Source organism: Typopeltis vanoorti, chromosome 12 (assembly GCF_054136105.1).
Source record: "Typopeltis vanoorti isolate ZY-2024b chromosome 12, IOZ_Tvanoo_1.0, whole genome shotgun sequence".
Taxonomy (NCBI): domain Eukaryota; kingdom Metazoa; phylum Arthropoda; class Arachnida; order Uropygi; family Thelyphonidae; genus Typopeltis; species Typopeltis vanoorti.
In genome coordinates this window covers 35,947,112-35,965,541 of record NC_143560.1, presented here as the reverse complement: position 1 = coordinate 35,965,541, position 18,430 = coordinate 35,947,112, and the positions used below count along the sequence as shown (strand labels likewise).

General features: G+C 35.6%; 2 protein-coding genes across 8 annotated transcripts in view; one reads left to right on the top strand and one right to left on the bottom strand.

Moving 5' to 3' along the window:
- The window catches only part of LOC150100692 (AN1-type zinc finger protein 2A), a 316,183-nt gene that overhangs the window by 108,193 nt on the left and 189,560 nt on the right, over window positions 1–18,430 (bottom strand). The window lies entirely within an intron of this gene.
- The window catches only part of Cyp40 (Cyclophilin 40), a 113,056-nt gene that overhangs the window by 33,623 nt on the left and 61,003 nt on the right, over window positions 1–18,430 (top strand). Inside the window, exons 3-4 of the mRNA XM_090401814.1 lie at window positions 8,570–8,676; window positions 16,076–16,267. Coding sequence (XP_090257940.1) covers window positions 8,570–8,676; window positions 16,076–16,267 — 299 coding nt within the window. The remainder of the gene's footprint in view (window positions 1–8,569; window positions 8,677–16,075; window positions 16,268–18,430) is intronic.

Sequence of the window (18,430 nt, the reverse complement as noted above, 5' to 3'; positions counted from 1 at the left end):
AGCACCCGATTATCCAGAATAACAAGGTACTGAGCTGCTTTCATGGAACCATGGACAACGACCAGTGGTCCTACTCCAAACCAGTTGCCTCCACACCCCCGCCATTAGACTGGAAACAGGTGAACTTTGATTCATCACTCCAGAGTACCATTTTCTGCCAGTTTTTTTTGTGCCAACTGTTTTATCCATTCTCCTGTCCCTGTCAATCATTTTCGGCTGCCACCCTGGGTGTTTTCCTGCACTAGTGATGCCAGAACATCTCCATTTGTTGATCACATCACCAGCTGTTGATTTTTGATGCTCCAGTTGAGTTGTAATGGCATGTATAGACATGCTACCAATGTGACAGCCCATGATGACACCTCTCTCGAAGTCACTAAATTCACATTGTGTTGCCGAACTGCTATGATGAACTGCTGCTTCCTACTATCTGTACACCTGTTTTTATGTTATTATTAAACTGTTATTTGAAGTTATGGAACCTGGAATGTTCCATAACTTCAAATAACAGGGGTGTCTGGACAATTATTGGTAGATAGTGTATATATATATATGTATTGGTATATTTACATCCAACCTTTGTGCCTAATTAGTTTTATTTATGGTATGGGCTTTACAGTTCTGGTTTTGATTTTGAGACATGGTAAGTCTTCATTTCTCATTTAATCTAAGTGGATTATACAGCATTTACTGTTGAAATGAGTTCTGTCATCTTAATATCAGATTATTCCAGCTAACTAATCCTCTGCAGACTGGAAAGGCATCAGTTGGATTAGACTGAATGCTGTATTCATTATGCTAGATAGTAATTTTAATTTTCTTATAAGCAGTCATTAGTCAAACGTAATGCCCAGTCACTTTGCTTATCAGAAATTCATAAATAATGAAGAAATTAAAAAAACAAACCTACCTGTGATTATACAGGAAATTTGAAAAGAATTTCCAGTTTTCCTTAGATTTGAATATATCATTCACACTAGTTTTTGGTTTAGTTATCATTAGCCAGAGATAGATTAAACATACTTTCAGTTTAAAAATGTGATTCCATTTGTTTGTCTGACCAATAACATTCTATAAGCTATTTCTATTACTTTTATGTAATTTGGAATGTGACTCAGAGAGAGCAAGGGTTGTCTGTGGGTCAGTACTCAATACCTGGGAGGAGACATCCACATAGCCTTTAAAAAAATGCAGAGAACTGACTGGGTATTTTGACACGATATTTCGTGGAAGTGACATATGACCCAGTTAAACAAGAATCCAACTGTTTTCGTCAAGCAACCAGGATGAACAGTGAAAAAGTCAACTACTAGAACAAATTCAGTATCCAAAGAACTGAAGATATGCACCATCAGCATTAGAAGTATCAATGGAAAAGAAGTCAAACTGACAGAAGATCTGGATAAGTACCACATGAACATAATTGGTGTTCTGAGATGAACATTGAAATGTGATATCCTTCTAAGTAATAAATATAGGATTTTACTAAAATAAAGAGCCAAAAGGCTTCACTTCGGTGATGCAAATTTATAAAAATTAAGTGGATTTTAAATCCAGCATTATTTCAAAGCCGAATATAGAAAGTATAAAAGTTTTATATGAAATTTGACCAGAGAGCTTACAGGAATACACTCGCTGATATTTTCGAGTTGCTCTTACAGGACCTTATAGGAGAGATAACCACTGTGCCCAAGCATCCATATATTCCCTGCCTATTGGTCCATTTTGAAAAGGTTTCACTGGTCTGGCAGCTGTTTTAAACTGGTTGGACAACATCGGAGAGGTTATACCTCTCCGATGTTTCAAGTTCCTTAGTACTGAGAGTTTTTGCTTTCTTAAGGTTTCTGCCTGGTCTCTGATGATAACCAACCAGTTTGAAACAGCTGTGAGGCCAGTGAAATCTTTTCAAATTGGACCAATAGGAGGGGAATATATGGATGCTTGGGCATAGTAGTCATCTCTCCTATAAGGTTCAGCTACGGCAATTCGTAAATATCAGCGAGTGTATTCCCATAAGCTCTCTGGTCAAATTTCATACAAAACTTTTATAGGATTTTATATGTATGCAGTTAATGTCAGGAAAAAGGAATAGCATCAGTATACTAATCATGATGACAAATTTCAAAATGTATTATTGGACAGTGAGACATATTTGTGCCTATGGCTCACAGAAGGGAGAAATGGGAAAATTTTTAAGTCATCAGAAATAGCTGCATAAAGAAAATGAAGACCTTGGTGAAGATCTAAATAGAAGGATAGGAAATGAATCCCAGACATAGAAATGTTTTAGGAAAATGTGAAGAAAAGGACATAATTAATTATAATGATAAATCCTTTGCTGTATTTCTGTTCAGAACACAGAGTAGTCATCACTGAAACCAAGCATCAATGTAAAGATGTGCTGAAATTTACATGGAGAGAAAGCAAGAAAAAAGAAACTACACTTTGATAGTGATATCTACACAATGGTTCAGGATAAAAATGAATATTCTATTGAAAAGAAAAATATATAAGGAAGTTTTAAAAATAATTAAAGTTGAGCATCTTTTAGAGGTAAATTGTAGACTCAGCTGTACAAATATAATCATCATCCTAACACGTACACTCAGAAGTGTACAGAATATTATGATAGTACTACATGGAAAAGTCGCATCATTATGTATACTTCCTATTAACAATTTTCTATTAATCTGTTATCTCTCAAGTGTCCAATATTATCATATCTTATGTTTCTCTCTTGAAAGGTACTTTTTATTGTATCAATCCACCTGGATCTTGGTCTTCTTGTGGATCTTTTTCTGTCATCCTGAAAATAAACACTTGTTTTGCTAAATTTTCTTTGCCCATTCTGATTAAATGGCCATACAACTTGCACTGTTAACACATTCCTGAATGCTAGCAGTGTCAGATTCTTTCCTAATATTCTCATTTGTAATATGATACTGCCATTGATACTATCTGTTCACTTCCTTAATGTTTGTCAGAACTCTATCTATGATCTTCAGTCTTGGATAATTTTTTTTATTAACCTAGTTCTCTGATCCATGAGTTAAAATGCTGATTTTCATAGCAAATTTATTACAGCAGTTATTCAGTTTAGTCAAGGAATCCTTCAGAATTGTACTAGATTTATTTAGAAGTATAACATCATCTGCATAAAGTAGAGAGCTCAGATTAACATCTCCAATTTTAATATCAGGTTTAATACCACTTCCTTCATAACGTGCTCTATATAGATGAAGAATAACAGGGGATAATGTACACCCTTGTCTCAAACACAATTTAACAACAAACCATCTTCATGTACTTCAATTCTAATTTACAACTCAAATATACTATGTATTGATGAATAGAATGTCCCATTTACACCATATAACTGTAATATTTTGAACAGATTTTCTCTTGGCATCTTATGCCTTTTCCAGATCTGAAAAAATGAAATTCAGATCCTTGTTATATTCCCATGATTTTTCAATTATTTGTATTAAAGTGAAAATCTGATCCTGACAACAGATATTTCCATATTTATTTGGCTTGAACCAATCCAGCTTGTTGTTCACCATGCTCTCTACTTGTTTCATTTAGCAGACTTTAAAAGTAATTACTCCAGACATCTAGAATATCTCTATCTTCAATTTTACCATCACCTTGATCATCTCTGGATTCCTTTTACATTCCTCTTTCCTCAAGGAATCTTGTACTGGATTTTTTTTTTAAAGTGTATCATCATTGCATAAAGTAAAGAGCTGAGATTAACATATCCAATTTTGATATCAGGTTTAATACTACTTTCCTTCAAAATATGATCCATATAGATAATAAATAACAGAAGTGGTAACGTACATCCTTGTCTGACATCAGATTTAACATTAAACCATCTTCCTGTACTTCTTTCAATTCTAACTGCTGACTTACAACTCAAATAAAGACTAAGTATTGCTTGATATAATGCCCCATTGACACCATATAACTGTAGCGTTTTGAACAGCTTCTCTCTTGGCACCTTGTCATATGCCTTTTCCAGATCTACAAAACTTAAATACAGATCTTTGTTATTTTCCCACGATTTCTCAACTATTTGTCATAAAGTGAAAATCTGATCCTGACAGCCTGTATTTGGCCTGAATCCAATTTATTCTTTACCAAGCTTCCCTTCCACAATCTTTCTCAACTGTTTCTCAAGTACACTTGCATAAATCTTACCAGGTCAATAGAGAAATTCTCGCCTAGCTAACCATTCAGTTTTATTTCCCTTTTTATATATATACTAGGAGGGGGGGGGGGCTCTTATAGAAACTTATAGCATCGCCCTCAATACATAGTCTAACTGGTGCAGTTGAAAAACAAATAAATTTGTTAGACTATAGAGTGTGAGCAAAAATAAGATATAGTAGAATATAGCAAAAATGGCAACAGCCGACAATTAAGGTAGTCAACATTTTACAACGCTTAAACTAATAATTGAAGATGAAGCAAGATTATTACAATATGCTGTTTTCCATTTTTCTGTTCTATACTTATATAAAATCAACATCTTTCAGATACCAGTGTATGAATAAATAATATTAAAATTAATTGTTATGCACTGTCCTTCAATGAAACCCCACCTCCAATTTGTAGAGATGGATTTAACTGTGCAATCTGCAAATTTTCTATCCTGTAGAGGAGATCATTCGATTGCTTTGATTTGTAGTTATTTACACCTTACATATCTTAGTCATACAAGATGGAATAATAATCTCATTTAGGGAAAGTGTCTGTATTTGCAAGTCCTAGTTGTTGATGTGCTGAAGGAAAAGAAATCCCTAGATGATACTGAGCCCAAAATACAACAAGTAGACTTAAATTTTGAATGACAGGTGCCCATTCCTTGAGAAAGCTGCTTACATCATCTCACCATGAGACTTAAGAGAATTTGTTTAGAGATGCAAGCTGCCACATGCATTCCCATAAAATATTTGTGATATGTAGTTCTCTACATACCAAGAGGTTTCACAGAGGAGCTGCAGTCTAAAAGTCTTTAGTAACAATATTGATGATGTGCTCTAGAATTAGCAATTCTCAAGACACGTAGAACCAAGACCGTAGACCAATGGAAATGTCCTGTAAAGAATCAAATCAAGCTACTTTTTAGTCTGATGCATGTGTTTGGATGTAATAAATGTTTTTTACCTGAGCATGATGATATTTTGAAGTTACATTGATAGCTCAAGGCACCAGGCTCTCCAGTGGTAGAAGTTACATCCTGGCTCTCCAATGGTAGAAGATCTTTGATGTACGTGCTTGTTCAGGAGCACTCTGTGGTACTGAAATAGATCCGAAGTAAACTAATTCTTCGAAACCTTCCAAGTCATGCCCATCCTTCAAGCCTAGATGACAGAGTAATCCCTAATGGGTTTACAGAAGAAGCTTCAATACTGTTGGAAGATCTTTTTGACACTAATGAAGAGAACACTCACCTGAAATGCAGGGGGAAAGGGTCAAAGTTATAATAGAGGATACAGCCAAGAAGTATCTAGGCCCAATTAGAAGACCAAGAGACCTCTGGATATCAGATTCAACATGGGATCTGATCAAAAGAAGACAAAGAAACAAAGATAACATAATGGAAGAATATAAAATATTATACAGAGAAGTAAGAAAAGCATCAGACAGGACAGGGAACATTTTTATACTAAGAAATGTGAAGAGATAGAATTCCATATGAAGAGGCACAATTTTAAAAGGCTGTTTCATTTAGTTTGACCTAAAGCACAAGTGTAAGCCCAAATTGAATGTCAAAAACAGATGAAAAGAGTACTGTGAAGAACTGTTCAGTAGAGAGGATAAAGAAAATTTGGAGTGCTCTCTTACTAAGAAAATTTCGATTTGGAACCATCTTCACTTACTCATGAGGTTAAAGGAGCAATTAAACAGCTTAACAACAATAAGGCCCCAGATGGATGGAATCCCGGCAGAGTTAATTAAGGCTTCAGAGTGTTTCATAGATTGATTACAAGGATATAGGAGATGGGATTTTGGCCTAGAGACTAGAAGTCAGTTTCATACCACTACATAAGAAGGAGATATGAAGGCTTGCAAGAACTATAGAACTATTAGTTTAATCTCTCATGCAAGCAAGATTTTATTAAAGATCATTCTAAATAGGATTGAGGTCAAAGTTGAGGCAGAGATGTCTGAGAAACAAGCAGATTTTAGGAAAGGTAAGGATACCAGAGATCAGATCCTTTGCCTTAGACAAATCATAGAAAAGTATAAAGAAATTAGACTAACTATGGTAATGTGTTTCTTAGACTATTTTAAGGCTATGTTCAGCATGTGAAACTGGGAAGTAATGAAAATAATGGATTTTTCCTCAACACACTATCTGGTTGATTGCTAATTTCTACAGTGCAAGAAGTCACAGTAAGAACAGGTGTTGGGTTAACTGATTGGCTTCCGGTTGGAAAGGGAGAAAGTAAATTTATGCAAGGAGCGTACTTTCTCCTCATGTTTAGTATCCATACAGAGGAGATATCACAAGTGTAGCATTGAATGAGCTCAAGACAGGAATTAGGATAGGTGGAATGAATCAGTAATTTGAAGTATGCTGATGTTACCATACTCCTCTATAATGACAAGGAAGAACTAGGACAAATTCTTGACAAAGTTAACATCTGTAAGAACAGAGGACTTCAGGTCAATCCTAGAAAGACAAAGATTATGGTTCTCAAAGGAAATACAAACAGGGAAGCTCCTGAGAAACAAGTGTGCCTTAATTGACTACTTGGAATCCATTATTAATGTGAAGAATTGCTGTTCAGAAGACATTAGAAGATTAGGAATGGCTAAAATAACAGTTGGAGACCTGTCTAAAATCTGGAAGGATCGGTCTATCTCCTTGGGAACAAAGTTGAGATTTTGGTTGCAGTTGTTTTTCTAACAGTGACTTATGGATATGAGACTTGGAACATAAAGAAGTCTGATAGGAAAAGGATAGCTGCTTTTGAGATGTGGAGTTATAGAAGGCTGTTGAGGATATCATGTACTGAAAGCAGACAAATGGATGTGTGCTAGAAAGGATCAGTAGAACTTTAAGACTCCTTAAGGATATTGACAGAAAGTGTTGAAATACTTTGGACACATTGAAAGGATGAAGGAGGGCTTCTCAGAATGGTAACAGAAGGATAAGTTCCTTGGAAAAAGAGAAAAGGGTAGACTACTGTCAATGAGATGGCTGGATGGATTGTGTCTAGAGTGACTGATCTTCAGAGAGATGAAGCCTCTAGAAAAACATACAACAGGACTACATGGCGAGGACTAGTATGGTGCATCACCAAGCATCAGATTGACCATATAGCATCTGTTAATGTCCAATGAAAAGATGGATGGAGTATAAATTATATATTTAGTTTAATCCTTTATCCAAGTGTAAGCAAACAAAGTTTGCACCTGAAGTATCTTCAGGACTGGGGCAACTCATGGCAAAGGTAGACAAACTTCACATCACTTGCCTTAGTATCCCATAATGCAAAGCACATCTCCTTGTGGACATGTATAATGCTATGCATTATGGGATGGGTCACTACCCAGACTGGTTTCGACCTTTATTGAGATCTCTTCAGTGGGAGCCAGACCCAGAGGTGATACCAAGGTTGAAGGAATGCAGAAGTCATATTTACCTAGTGACCCTTCCCATAATGCATAGCATTATACATGTCTGCAAGGAGATGTGCTTTGCATTATGGGATACTAAGATAAGTGATGTGAAGTTTGTCTACCTTTGCCACAAGTTGCCCCAGTCCTGAAGATATTTCAGGCCCAAACTTTGTTTGCTTACACTTGGATAAAGGAATAAACTAAATATATAATTTATAGTCTAACCAAGTGACAAAAGCTTCCAATATGGATGGAGTGTTTTCTTGCTGAAGAGAGAACATACCAGCATATATAAGTTAAAAATCTTTTTATAGTTGTTTTCTCTGAATTTATTTTATAAATGCTGTATGGATATTGGCATGTACTATATTCGGTTTGGATATTAATGTTTTTTTTTTTTTGTGTGTGTGTGTGTGTGTGTTTTCCCATAGTTTTTAGTTATCGTTTTTAATTATAACTGTACTTTTTTAGTGTATGTCAAAAATCTTGAGGGTTAAGTTTTTATATTCCAAATTTTTTATTCACTCGCATGTACCAGTCCTGTTGATACATATATTCTTAGTAATGTTCTTAGCCATATCTCTTGAGCAACTCTTGCTTTGGAAACATGAGTATTCTGTCAGAATCAGAGAGTATTTCTTTGATATGCAAACTATAAATTGTTTATCATTTAAAAAGGAAGCATTATTTTTTTTATGAAATATTGACACTGAAAATGTGTCTTTCTTCTTGTAGAAGGAGGAGAGATCATCTAAAATGTTAAATCAATTGTTCTTAAAGGAAAAATGTTGGTCATGTCTTGAGAATTTAGAGTGAGGTATTTATAAAAAGTAGCTTGTATCCTACTAGTTTAAAAGGAATCCTCAGTATATATAAGTATATATTTGCATACTGGGTGTATATAATTACTTTTATTCATTTCAATTTCTAGTTGTGCGGCAGTTTATGGTGCAAGGTGGTGACTTCACTAATGGGGATGGTTCTGGTGGGGAAAGTATATATGGAGAGAAATTTGATGATGAAACATTTGAACTAAAGGTAACTCACTTTTATTATTGCTCTTACAGTTTCTTTGAAATGGATTTTTGATGATCTAGATTAAATATATATCAACACATAATTAAACTACTCCTCTTTCCAATTCAATTATTGTTGTTTATTGTTGTTATTATTTTTTTTTTACTCAACTCCCAGTAAATGCAGATCATCTTTTGATACTGTGGATGAAATACCCATGTAATGTCACTGAAGAAGAAGAATAGCTGCTTATAGTGAATCTTTATCATCAGTAGTTCCAACAAGCACTTAGTGGGTATGGCCTTTCCAAGTCCTTGGATTTTGTAACCATCATTCTAGGATAAGGTGGTTAGCCCTATGTCTATAAGTATTTTTTGTATGTAAATTGCATACATTTGTTCTCATGGCTGGTTTTCCTGATTGTGGGATGAAAACCCAGGTTTCCAGGAGAAAAAACCCTATCACTTATGTATCATCATCACAAACCATGGACTCACTGCCTGTTGGTGTTCGATGCCTCCTTCACTATCTTCTTCCACCTTTCTTTGTCCAGGTAGTGTCGCAGTTTCTGTACATCTATTCCACACCAGTTCTTTATGTTGTCTATCATTCTCTGTATGGTCTACCTCTTCTGTTTAAACCATCCATAATACCAAACATGAATGTCTTTATCTTCTGGTTCTCACTCATTCTGCAGATGTGTTCAAATAATTGCAGCTTCCATTTTATAATCTTCTGCATTAGATTCCCCTTTGGTTGTATCTTCCGATAGAGCTCTTCATTTGTGATTTTCTATACCCATCCTATTCTTAGAATCTTCCTGTAACAAGTTCTTTCAAATGCCAAAATTCTTTTTCTTGATTCCTTATTTAATACCCACGTTTCAGATCCATGCAGTACACCGCTAAAGATGCATGTTTCCAGCACTCTTAGTTTTGTTTTCAAGCTGATCACTTTACTTTTCCAGATGTTATCCAACACGGCCTTTCAGATTTGTTCTTCCGTTTGCAATCCTGATCTTTATTTCTTTTTTACAGTTTCATGGTGGGATGATGCAGAACATTAGTAGAGTGGAAGTGAAGGAGGCCATAAAGAGGATGAAGAATGAAAAATCTGTGGGCCCTGACAGGATCCCAGTGGAGGCATGGAAGGCACTGGGGGAAGAGGGAATTGACCTGCTGTGGGACCTATTAATAAAAGTTTGTTAACAGGAAAATATACCTGAGGAATGGAGGAAAAGTACTTGTGTCCCCATCTACAAGAATAAATGGGATGCACAAGACTGTAAGAATTACAGAGGAATAAAGTTGATGTCCCACACAATGAAAATCCTAGAGAGGGTTCTTGATGGAAGACTGAGGAAGGAGGTGGAGATTTGGCTTTATGCCTGGTCGATCGACGATAGATGCTATCTTTGGGTTATGGCAGATGATGGAAAAGTTTTGAGAGAACCAACAGGAGCTACATCTGGTATTTATTGATCTGGAGAAAGCATATGATAGGGTGCCAAGGCAAGAAGCTGGAGGTGTCTGAGGGAGAAGAAGATACTGGAGAAATATGCCAGGCTGGTGCAGGAGATGTACAGAAATGTGAAGACAAGAGTTTGGACCTGCCTGGGAGAGACAGAAAGTTTTCCATTGACAGTTGGCTTGCATCAAGGGTCAGCATTAAATCCGTTCCTGTTTAATATTGTGATGAAGGAGGTGAGAGAAGACGCGCCTTGGACTATGTTGTATGCAGATGACATCGTGCTGTGTGCAGAATCAAGAGAAGAAGTGGCAGCTAAACTGGAAAGTTGGAGGAAGGTACTGGAAGAGAGAAGTATGAAACTGAGTAGAAGTAAGACAGAGTATATGTATTGCAAAGTGGATGGCAGCCAGGAAACAGATCTGGAACTTGAAGGAAATGTCATCAGGAAGGTCAGTGACTTTAGATACTTAGGTTCAACAATGAAAGAGGATGGTGAGGCTGAGAGGGAAGTGGGATGCAGGATACAAGCAGAATGGAGGAACTGGAGAGAGATGGCTGAAGTGCTATGTGATAAGAGGGTTCCGATCATTCTAAAAGGCAAAATCTACAGGACAGTAGTGAGACCAGCTATGACATATGCTATGGAAACTGTGGCCCCGAGGAAAAATAACATCAGCAGGATGGAGGTAGCGGAGATGAGAATGCTTAGTGTGCGATGTGACCAGAAAGAATCGTCTGAGAAATGGCTATGTAAGGGGAACGGTGTAAGTTACGAACTTAGGAGCAAAGATACAGGAGGCAAGGTTGAAATGGCTTGGTCATGTGATGAGAAGGGAGGAAGAGTATGCGGGAAGAAAGGTCATGCAGATGGATGTGCAGGGGAGGAGGAAGAAGCACGGGTGGCCAAAGAAGGGATGGAGGGAGATGGTGGAGGAGGATTAAGGATGAAGAACTTGGATGTGGCTACAGCCCAAGACAGGAGGTTGTGGAGGAGACTTGCTACAAACAGCGACCCTACTTGTAGGGTCGCTGTTTGTAGTGAGTCGCTGTTTGAGTATCATATAGCAGAGTATATAAGTTCTTTTCGCTATACCCTTTGGTATTAATTTGGTCTAGCTACTCACTGATGAAGCCTCAATAAAGGCTGAAACTGGTCTGGGTAGTGACCTCCCACCATAATGTAATAACAGCATACATTTCCTGGGAAATGTGTTTTACATTATGGAAAATACCAAGAATAGCGATCAGAACTTTACCACCTTTGCTGCAAGTTGCCCGAGTTTGTACTACGTACTTGGACTACTTGCATTAGCTCACGCTAGTGGCCACTGATACTTTTATAGTTTACTATATTTGGCATGAAACTCTCTGATTCCAATCTTTGAGTTTCTTATTCAGTTTTAAAACAGTGTGGGATTTAATATCCCCTTAATTTAAATAATATGAGAGATGTGTTTGTGGAGAGACTAAAAAAGGAGACAAGAGAGAGTATGGATTTGTAAGAAGTGCAATATTTAATTAGACTATGAGTTAACGTAAGCAAAATAAACTGAAGAAATGGAATGAAAGCTAGTGAAAGAAAGCAAGAAGATAGAAGTGAGAGTAAGTGATAAGGGAGCAAAAGGAAGTATAAATGATAAAATACAAGCCAAGTATAAATTATAAAGGTGGATATGAGGAGAATGTAAGGGCAGATATCAGGAGGTTATTGAGAAGAGTGAAAGATAACAGTATAGTAGGAAAGGCTGTCAGTGTGTTGCGTAGGTATGACAATGATGAGTTGAGACATTGAGCCATAATGGTATTCTAGCAGAGTTGTGTGAGGAGAAGGGAGTACAGTTTTTGGATTTATGGCATGTATTTGAGTAAGAGTGGAATTATACAAATGTCATGATTGCATTTGAATGGCTTTAGAGTGAGTTGGAGTAGATGGAAGTGCAGTGTGTGTGTGTGTGATGGAAGCAAGAGAAGTGAAAGATCAGGAGATTGAAATTGAAGAGACAGAAGTGGTTTGCAATGGAAACAGTATGAAGAGAGAACAGGAATGCAAGAGGAACAGGGAAATGTGGGGGGTGCAGGTGGATAGGGAGACATGGCATAGGGAAAGTGGATGTTGAAAGTAGAAGTGAACGTATGTACAGGGATGATCAGCATAGATCATCCCTTACATACGTTCGGGATATGGATGGAGAAGTTGAGATTGAGCAGATATATGTGGTAAGCAGTGATAAAGGTGATTGGACAAGGGCAGGCATGGTGGGGAAATCATAACCAGCAAGTGGCTTGGGTAGGACTGGTTATAGACCTAAAGGTGAAATTCTATGTTTATTTACAATTGCCAGAAGTATCAGAAATAAGGTAGATGAAATGGTTTCACTGATTGAGTTTATTTGGCCCAAAATCATTGGAATAAGTGAAACATGGTTGAATGACGATGATATCCTAACGTGAATAGAAATGGAAGGATGCAGTGTTTTTTGCAGAGATAGAAAGGACAAGAAAGGTGGGGGGGAGTGCTGTTGATGATAGCAGGGGAATTATGACCACATAAGGTAGACATGAATCAAGGAAATAGTGGCAGTGTGGTGTAACTTGGAGGTTGATAGAAAGACATATTTAGTTGGATGTTGCTATAGGCTAGAGAACATAGAAGGTAATGATGAAGAAATGTATAAACAACTTGGATTAGTGAACAAAGTAAGAGTGATTATTATGGTGGTATAGATTGGAATGAAGAAATAGCATTGGGGAATAAGGGAAATTAATTTCTTGAGGAACAACTCTTTCAGGTAGCATGTAAAGGAGGGCACGTGAGGATTGAGACTTTTATATCTGATCATTTCTGTTTTGTCTCTTTTGAAAAATACAAACAAGAGTGAGAAAGACATTATACTGTAACGGCTTTAAAAGAACTTATTATACAGTGGAGAAAACATCTATTGAAAGAAAGGAAAATTTCATTGAGAAATAATGTATGAAAGTAGAGACTTCAAACTATCCTTCGCTTTTATTTCACTGACTTCTTTTTAGGATGAAAAGCTATCAGTTAAAGCAATAATTTGCAGGTCGGTGGCCTGCGAGCTGCATGCGGCCCAAACATGCATTTTCGGTGGCCCATAAAAGGTTGACCATACTTACATGGCATGTGGCCCGTATGTTGAATTATTTAAATAATACATTTTATAATATGAATAATAAATTAAAAATAATTTGATACCAACACTTTGTGATATCGCCCTGCAACTTGGCGCTAGTCATCCGACGACAACCGAGATTTTGGCGCACTTTTGCAGTTGGGTTCCCTGGTTCGTCTTATATATTTGTTAAAAAAAATTTCAAAAATGGGTTCAAGAAAACGTAAAATTGCAGATGAAGGAAGAAGGTTTAATAATGAATGGAACAGGCAAATACTTTATTGAAAATGGGGATAAGCCCCTTTGTCTTATTTATCATAAAAGTGTTGCTGTTATGAAAGAATATAATATTGGACTTCATTAACAAGAATGAACATGAAAGCCAATACGAGGGTTTGAACTGTGAACTTAGAAAAAATCATTAATAGATTAGAAGTTTCTTTGATTGCTCAGCAAAACATATTTAACAAGCAAAGTATTCACAACTGTTTGATAAAACGTTACACAACTATCTGATAAAAAATGCATTATGTGTCATTTATGGTAGATATTACAACCTACCTTAATGAACTTAATTTGAACCTGCAGGGCCAAGGTAAATTAAATTAATTTAATTAAATTAATAGCAGAACTGTTTTCTGACATAAAAGCTTTTGAAGGCAAACTATGTCTGTTGAAGGAACATATGATGGAAGAAAATCTACATCATTATATATGTTGGAAATCTGAATCTACAGTTGGATGACAAACACAAAAGGAAACTTTTGTTGCTATCAATGAAGATTTACGAACGGAATATTCAACAAGGATTTGTGGATTTTCATAAAAATAGCATCGAAATGCACTTATTTTTGAATCCTTTTAATGTCGACATTGATGACGTACCAAACTGACTACAGATGGAAGTTTTGGAATTACAACACAATGAAACATTAAAGAACACATTTTCGTTAGAAAATATACAAAAATTTTATAGATGCTTACCAAAAAAATTTGAAGGATTAATTAGTATCGCAAAGAAGATGATAGTCACATTTCTAAGCACATACATTTGCGAATAAGCATTTTCTGCAATGAGTTAATGAGTTAAAAAATTAATTTTCTTCTCGACCGATTGATGAATATTTGCATGCTTCGATTCGAATTTGCACCTCAGGTGAAAAAGTAGATATAGATAATCTGGCTAAGGGAAAACAATCACAAAGGTCACATTACACAGGCAGGTTTCATATCTTGTATTTTAAATATTTCTGTGTTTTTTTAAAGATTGATATGATAAAAATTGATAACTTAAGTGTTTTTTTTCAGTCATTATTTTCCCTTAATTAAACACTTACGGCCCGATTATTAAAAATAAAAATTGAATGCAGCCCGCAAGCCTGAAAAGGTTGCCGACCCCTGAGTTAAAGCATTATTTTTGGAATGCTTCTTGTAACGATGTTATTAGTACCTCACTGAATAATAGTTTAAGAGATCAGAATTTAAGGTTGCAGAAGTAGCTGTTCTAGAAGTTTTGTTGATTAGTGTAGTACAAAGTTTGTCAGATGAGAAGGAAGAGTGAAGAGAAAAGAAAGTACATAAAGAATGAAAGTACATTTCATTTTTATGTACTCTCCTCAACAAAACTGTGTTTAGATTTGCAACCAGCTGGAGAAGATCACTGATATGTAGAAGGAAGAGAGTTGGCAAAAAAATAAGAGTACTATGATATCCTACCACATCTCTGATTTTGAGAATAAAGATTCATCTCTGTCATATGCAATGCAGCCAGAGAGAAAGCTGCCAATCCAGCTATTTAATATCAAATAAGCTCATGAAATGTGAGCTTATTTGATATTAGTGCCAAACCTAATCAGATTTCTTTGAGATTTCAAGAACAAATGCTTGAGTTTTCTTCAAACTGCTGGCATTTGTTTATAAGGTAGTTGATCTAAATAAGAAGATCCCCTTTTGATTGATAGTGAGAGAATCTCTATAAATGATCATTTATTAATTGATAATAAATTATCACCATTGTTTTGGTGATTTTTGTCTATAACAGCAGTTTTAATACAATAATTAAAAGTACAAAATTCAAATCTTTTATCGAGGACATCTAGATATATACTTCTTCTTCTTTTTTTTTTTTTTTTTAAATGGTTGTACAATTATCTCTCATTTTGTTAAAAAATGGTTCTTCTTTACTTATATTGATGGAATTCTTTACAAATGTCCCTACTTGCATTAGTATGAAAATTCCCATTGTTTATAACAGCAGTTTTAATACAGTAACTAAAAGTACAAAATTCAAATCTTTTATCAAGAACATCTAGATATATAGGTTTTTTAGATAGTTGAACAGTATTGTAAAGAAACAGAAATAGCTACAGAATAAGTAAATGATAATTTCTTCATCTTAACAAAATAGAAATATGTGACATTATGCCCAAACCAAAATAAAATTCTGATGGAAATATTTTGAGAAATGGTTAAATATATTGATATCATACAGATTGATATTAATCTCTTTAATAAATGAGACATTACTGTTAGAATGGGACAGTCATGTTCTTTATCTTTTTGAAGGATATCTATTATGCTAACTATATTTTTGAATTTAGATTTAGAATTTACCAAACTAATAATAATTTTCTTATAATTATATAAAATTTGAGAAAATATTTTTAAAATGCTTTAAAATGTTTTGCCATATACAAAGAAAAAATGTAACTGAATTATACTAAACTTAAGTGTAGAATTTTGAAACAATATTTTTTTCTGTTCATAACTAAAATTATGCCATAAAATCACAGTGAAATTGAATAATTTTTATGCAGCATGATAAACCAGGCCTTCTTAGCATGGCAAATGCTGGACCAAACACAAATGGATCTCAGTTTTTTATCACCTTAGTACCCACACCACATCTTGATGGAAAGCATGTTGTTTTTGGTATTGTTAAGAAAGGAATGGGAACAGTCAATCTTTTAGAAAGTATTCACACAGACTCAAATGATAGACCCATAGAGGCAAGTATATTTATTTATTTATTTTGAAGTACTCTTTTGTAACAGTGATTTCATCAGTGTATGGTTGTTTTATACCCTGTGAATTACAGATCCATTGTTTAGAATTCCAGATTTTTATTAACTTCATTTTTAAACAACTGGAGAAGAAATATTTCACACTCTCAATAATTACATAATACACAAAGGGATCCAGTGGGGAAAATGTATAAGCTTCTGTTCGGATGGAGCTCGCACCCTTACAGGCAGGCATACTGGAGTTGTTTCTATGGTCAAGTAAATAGCTCCGGATATGAATTGGGTAGATTGTTTCATACATAGGGAAGCATTAGCCTCCAAAAGAATGCCACCAGAATTTAAAACTGTGCTATACAACACTGTAAAGCTAGTTAATTTTATTAAAGCTCGACCGTTAATTAACAGGTTATTTTCAGTACTCTGCGATGAAATGGGCAGTGAATATATACAACTTTTGCTTCATTCCGCTGGCTTTCCAGAGGAAAAGTACTAACAAGGTTATTTCAGTTAAGGCATAAAGTTTTATTATTTGTAAATGAACATAATTATGATTTTGCATCACTCCTTGTTGACGAAGTATGGTTATCAACACTATCCTATCTTTCAGTCATTTTTTCGAATTTAAATGAACTAAATCTCTCCATTCAGGGAAATTCTTTAACTGTTCTTGATGCCTACGACAAAATAAAGGCATTCGAGAAAAAACTGGTTTTATGGATTAATTATGTAAAAGACAGACAATTTGCACCTTTTCCAACATTGGAATCCTTTTTAGTGGAAGATGATATTTTTGTTGATTCTGTGTTTCTGGAAAGGGTTTGTGACCACCTCAAAAATCTGAAACGGAATTTTGAAACATATTTTTCAAATAACTTTTATAAGAAATATTTGTGGGTTCGCAATCCATTTCAGGCTTGCAGTCACGAGAACGACCTTTCTTTATGAAAAAAAAGAACAGTTAATTGAGCTTTCAAATGACAAGTGAACTTAAAATGCATTTCTGTAATCTTGGTTTGGCTCGATTTTGGATCTTGCCTACAGTGAGAAGTGAATCTCTTGAATTATCTGAAGAAGCACTGAAAATCGTCATGCAGTTTTCTACAACCTATCTTTGTGAGAAAGGATTTTCATCACTCCTTCAAATAAAAACAAAATGCCCCCCCCCCCCCAAGATTAAATCCTGAGTGCGCCACTGGTGAAGTGTGCCTGGGCCGTGTGGCCAAATAGTGAACACATCATCCACTTAATGAAGCCAAATAGTGAGTTTTTGTGGGACAGAGTTTAAAGCTTTCTCTTCAAAAGTCTCCATAAAGAAGTTGGCCAAGGGTGGGGAAAGTGGTGAACCCCATGGCTGTCCCCTCTATCTGTTTGTAGAATTTTCCTTGCCAAATGAAATAGTCTGAGTTCATTGTAAACTGAAATAGGGCTGAGATATCGGGAGGAAATTTGGCTTGGATGAGCTCTAAAGTTTGAGTGGGACATTTGTGAATAGGGAGATGTCAAAACTGACCATTATATCAGTGTGTTGGAGTGAAGTTTTCTATACTGGCTTTGAAGTGGGTGAGTTTTTTATGTGTGATGGTGTGTTGCCAGTATAGTGTGTGAGTGCTTTGGCTAAATGTTTGGCTAATTTATATGTGGAGAAATCAATGCCATCCACTATGGGATGTAATGACACATTTAGTTTATGTATTTTGTAAGTCCATATAATCGGGGTGGTCTAGAGCTATAATGTGTTAATTCGTTGGTAACTTCCACAGGCCAAGAAGAGATTCTTAAGGAGCCTATGGAGTATTCTAATTTGAGAGCTGGTAGGATTATATTCAATAGGAAGGTAGGTAGCCCAATCTAATAAGGAGGTAGGGAGCCCGACCAAAAGGACTACACAGGTAAGCATTAAGCTTACCTGTGTAATCCTTTTGGTTGAGAACCACAGTGGCGTTTCCCTTATCCACTTTGATGATTACTATTTCCTTGTTTTTCTTCATTTCTAGTAGAGCTGCATATTCATCTTTGGATATGTTGGTTTTTGGTTGTCTTGCTTTGGTGAGAACACCAGCTACATCCAGTCTGACATTCTTGACTATATAGTTTGGAAGATTGCAGATACCACGCTCTATTTGGATCATTATTTGCTCGGCAGGTATT